The sequence below is a fragment of the Gossypium raimondii genome, chromosome 8 (genome assembly GCF_025698545.1).
Source record: "Gossypium raimondii isolate GPD5lz chromosome 8, ASM2569854v1, whole genome shotgun sequence".
Classification (NCBI taxonomy): domain Eukaryota; kingdom Viridiplantae; phylum Streptophyta; class Magnoliopsida; order Malvales; family Malvaceae; genus Gossypium; species Gossypium raimondii.
This window is the reverse complement of record NC_068572.1, coordinates 6,124,741-6,129,200: the sequence shown is the minus strand read 5'-3', so window position 1 is coordinate 6,129,200 and position 4,460 is coordinate 6,124,741. Positions and strand designations below refer to the sequence as shown.

Below are 4,460 nucleotides of genomic sequence, written 5' to 3'. Positions count from 1 at the left end.
TTTAAGATACATGATAATAAAATTTATATTAATATTTGTTCTAACAATCTTATAGGTTCTAATCAGAATAACCCCTCCCCAACTCATAAATAATAAGATAATGTATTCCAACGCACTCGAACCCACGTCCTCTTGTATTGACAACAATACCCATACCAATCGAACTAAGACTCAATCAGCTATTCTAACAATAATTATATCTAGAAAACAATTAAAAGTTAATAAAAAATAAAAGGCTAATCTATTAAAATGAGCCCTTAAGTTACTTTCCATTGGTCAAATAAGCCTTTATATTATTTTTGCAGTTAAGTAAGTTTTAATTATGATTTTTATCCATGAAAGTCCTTCATTTTAATATTAAAATAAATTTTTTGAATATTTAAATTAATTTGCATTTAATATTGATTTGCATTTAATAAGAATAGTTTATTGATAAAAATAAAATAATGTTTTTCAAAAGTAAAAGTAAAATTTTGAAAGTGGTTATATATATAATACACTTAAATATTATTTTGAAAATTTTGATTACTTTTGTAAATTTTATTTTGATGTTAAAGTGTATATAATTTCTATTGCATAAAGAAAAATAATTATAAGATGATGAAATTTAAAATACTTTTTAATATTAAAATAATTTATGGGTAAAAATCATATGTTAAGAGTTTATTTAACTAATAGAATAGTTTAAAGGTTTGTTTAAATAAAGTGTAATAGTTTAAGGGACTTTTTAGTATATAAGCCAAAATAAAAATTGTAATCTATTAGTCGAGTCGGAGTCGTGTATAACTTTCATTATTTGGTTCGAATTTAAAGTAAGTAAATTAATGCGTAATTTTGGATTAGGTCGAGGTCAAATTATATTAGGAGTATATCATATAGGGATTAGGTAGCGTTGAGGGGAGTTGGCTCTTTTTTGGGAGAAGTTTTCGAAATGTCCTTTGCTGAGCAGTCGATTCCTCAAGAAGTAGAGGTATTGTGCCCGAGCTGGCTATACTAATTTTAGCCTAGAGTTGTCTCCTGACTTCAAGGAGAGCCCAGTGGGTTCATGATGTTTAAGGAGTGCATTGGTAGTGTTCAAAGTCCAATACATTCACTGTTTGAGGGTCTGAATGGCTGCTCGATAGATGACATTCTGAAGACTTCTTTTGAAAGAAAGACAACCCCTCAACAAGTGGCCAAAAAAAAAAAACCTACTATGTTGCCATCTCTATTCCCGTTTTAGTATTTTTCATATTTGTTTTATGGTTCATATTTGAGGTTCGTAACTGTCTCTCAACATTTGATCTCAAATATTTAAACATGTCCTGTTGATGCAAAATCAAATGTGAATGGTATCAGTGTGTGAAAACTGAAAAGTAGCATTATATGGAGGAAGTAAAGTTTTTTATAACAAAATGCTGAAAGAAAATAAAGAGTAAAATACTAAATTATGAGTTGCATGCGATGTGGCGGAAAGACATAACAACACAGGAGCTGTTCCTCATACTTCCAATATGCTGAGATCAGACGTTGGGAAAACCAAGTTGACCTAAACGGTACAAACAAAATTGAAGAGTGGGGGTAGCAAATTTGGGGAGCATTGTGAAACTTGTTCTAAGCTCCTTGGACCTCACCTCTTTAACTCCACATGCATTTACTTTCTACTCAAATCTATTATATCAGAATCTCAAAAATTTCAACTTAAGCCTTACATTGCCGAGTGGCCACCGCTTTTTTTACGGAGCCTTGTTTTGTTTGTTTACTCACCATGTATGCGGTTCGGTGATATATCATATTTATTATTATTTGCAGGTAAATATAAATTCCTTGCACTATTTATAGCCCTCAACCCAAAGCTCAAAGTTATACCTACTAGGACTTGTTAAATTTTGTGAGAAAAAAAATATGAAATTCAAGCTGTTTATTTTCCTAGCTCTTTTCTTCGCACTTTTTTTCATCTCCTCGCCTGCAATAGCTGAAGTATCCAAAGATGAAACCAATAAAGGTTACTGTCTGTCTGTTATTTAATATACTGAGTTTATATTTTATGCAACTGTATAATTTTATATATTCGCAGTGAATTAAGTGATGGCTCATCATCTTGTTCATTGATTATATATAGAATTATATACTTTTAGAACATCAAGTGTGAGTATCGAGTTCTAGTGTAGTAATGGTATTTACACCAATTTATGGGTGCAAATACCGTTGTTATGGCCGATCTTTTTGTGGGTGTTTGCAGCTTTAAGGGTAGGAGACTACCCTAAGTAAGTATTAAAATCTGGGAATATTGATTTTTATCTAATGATTCGTTGATTGTTAAAGTAGCATATGGATTTCTACGGTTACTAATCGGCAATGTTAACGGAACGTGTTGTTGCAGAGATAGTGGCTGAGCAGTTCAATCACCAGCCAAACGAGGTGAAGGACCTAGGAAATGGTAGTGGAGGACATGGCGGAGGACAAGGCGGCAGTGGTGGACATGGTGGAGGACAAGGTGGTAGTGGTGGTGGAAGTGGAGGACACGCTGGTAGTGGCGGTGGAAGTGGTGGCGGAGGCGGAGGACAGGGTGGTAGTGGTGGCGGAGGACATGGCGGTAGTGGCGGCGGTAGTGGTGGACATGGTGGAGGACAAGGCGGTAGTGGCGGTGGTGGCAGAGGACATGGTGGCAGTGGCGGACATGGTGGTGGTAGTAGTGGTGGCGGTAGTGGTGGGCATGGTGGAGGACAAGGAGGTAGTGGCGGTGGTGGCGGAGGTCATGGTGGTAGCGGTGGCGGCAGTGGTGGGCATGGTGGAGGACAAGGCGGTAGTGGTGGTGGTGGTAGTAGCGGTGGCGGTAGTGGCGGGCATGGTGGAGGGCAAGGAGGTAGTGGTGGTGGTGGCGGAGGTCATGGTGGTAGCGGTGGCGGCAGTGGTAGGCATGGTGGAGGACAAGGCGGTAGTGGTGGTGGTGGTGGAGGACATGGTGGCAGTGGCGGACATGGTGGTGGTAGTAGTGGTGGCGGTAGTGGCGGTGGTGGCGGAGGACATGGTGGCAGTGGCGGACATGGTGGTGGTAGTAGTGGTGGCGGTAGTGGTGGGCATGGTGGAGGACAAGGAGGTAGTGGTGGTGGTGGCGGAGGTCATGGTGGTAGCGGTGGCGGCAGTGGTGGGCATGGTGGAGGGCAGGGAGGTAGTGGTGGTGGTGGCGGAGGACATGGTGGTAGTGGTGGAGGCAGTGGTGGGCATGGTGGAGGACAGAGAGGCAGTGGCGGTGGTGGGGGAGGGCACGGCGGCAGTGGTAGTGGTGGATATGGTGGAGGACAGGGTGGTGGTAGTGGTGGACATGGTGGAGGACACGGAGGTAGTGGTGGTGGCAGCGGCGGACATGGCGGTAGTGGCGGGCATGGTGGAGGAAAAGGCGGCGGAGGACATGGCGGTAGTGGTGGAGGTAGTGGTGGACATGGTGGAGGACAGGGAGGCAGTAGCGGCGGCAGCGGAGGACAGGGTGGTAGTGGCAGTGGCGGATATGGTGGAGGACAGGGTGGTGGTAGTGGTGGACATGGTGGAGGACATGGAGGTAGTGGTGGTGGTAGTGGAGGACATGGCGGTGGTGGTGGGGGTAGTGGTGGCGGCAGTGGCAGACATGGTGGAGGACAAGGTGGTGGTAGTGGTGGATATGGTGGAGGACACGAAGGTAGTGGTGGCGGCAGCAAGGGACATGGTGGAGGACAAGGTGGTAGTGGTGGTGGCAGTGGAAGACACGGTGGTAGTGGTGGCGGTAGTGGTGGATATGGTGGAGGACAAGGCGGTAGTGGTGGTGGTAGTGGTAGTGGAGGACATGGCGGTAGTGGCGGGCATGGTGGAGGAAAAGGAGGCAGTGGTGGCGGTGGAGGAGGACATGGTGGCAGTGGTGGACATGGAGATAGTGGTGGTAGTAGTGGGGGATATGGCGGAGGACAAGGCGGTAGTGGTGACAACAACGGATATGGTGGAGAACAGGGTAGTGGTAATGACAAATATAATGGTGGTCGTCGTGGCAACCCTAGCGGCAATGCATATAATGAAGTTAATCCATGATAAAAGTTATATGAAGAAAAATATAAATATAAAAAAAATTATACATATGAAGAAATGTTTTATTGTGTAATAAAATAATATGTATTATGTACTACCTTTAATCTAATTTCGAGTTTTCTCTTATATATTTTATTTCAATACAATTAAATCCATATTAATTGTGATAAATTGATGATACCCAAAAACAAAAAATAGTTCTTTAACCTTTCTTATCATTCACTTTTCAATTTGTAATATGTATGAAGAGGAAAATAATTGCAAATATAGTAATTAAAAATTATAGTGATAAAAGTTTAACGATTTTTATAAATTATAATAGAAACACCACACCATATATTTACAAATTTTAATTATTATATATTTTAAGCTGAAAAAATATGTAAAAAACATTTTAGAATATAATGTAAAAAATATAGAAATGA

At 41.1% G+C, this 4,460-nt stretch overlaps 1 protein-coding gene across 2 annotated transcripts; it reads left to right on the top strand.

The window, feature by feature from the left end:
- The first annotated feature begins 1,836 nt into the window (after positions 1 to 1,836).
- On the top strand, positions 1,837 to 4,161 carry LOC105790532 (glycine-rich cell wall structural protein). Of its 2 annotated transcripts, XM_052634507.1 has the most exons (3): positions 1,837 to 1,984; positions 2,363 to 2,713; positions 2,846 to 4,161. In XM_052634507.1, exons 1-3 carry the CDS (start codon positions 1,885 to 1,887, stop codon positions 4,036 to 4,038), a joined length of 1,644 nt encoding a protein of 547 aa, XP_052490467.1. In that variant the 5' UTR covers positions 1,837 to 1,884; the 3' UTR covers positions 4,039 to 4,161. The 2 variants fall into 2 exon arrangements, with proteins under 2 accessions (XP_052490467.1, XP_052490466.1); XM_052634506.1 differs by having other exon boundaries at positions 2,363 to 4,161.
- The last annotated feature ends 299 nt before the right edge of the window (positions 4,162 to 4,460 follow it).

Bases quoted from the DNA above. Each gene is read 5' to 3' on its own strand.
- LOC105790532 (XM_052634506.1), top strand. From the start codon at position 1,885: ATGAAATTCAAGCTGTTTATTTTCCTAGCTCTTTTCTTCGCACTTTTT. The intron at 1,985-2,362 runs GTTACTGTCTGT...GTGTTGTTGCAG, and splicing joins CAAAGATGAAACCAATAAAG to AGATAGTGGCTGAGCAGTTC.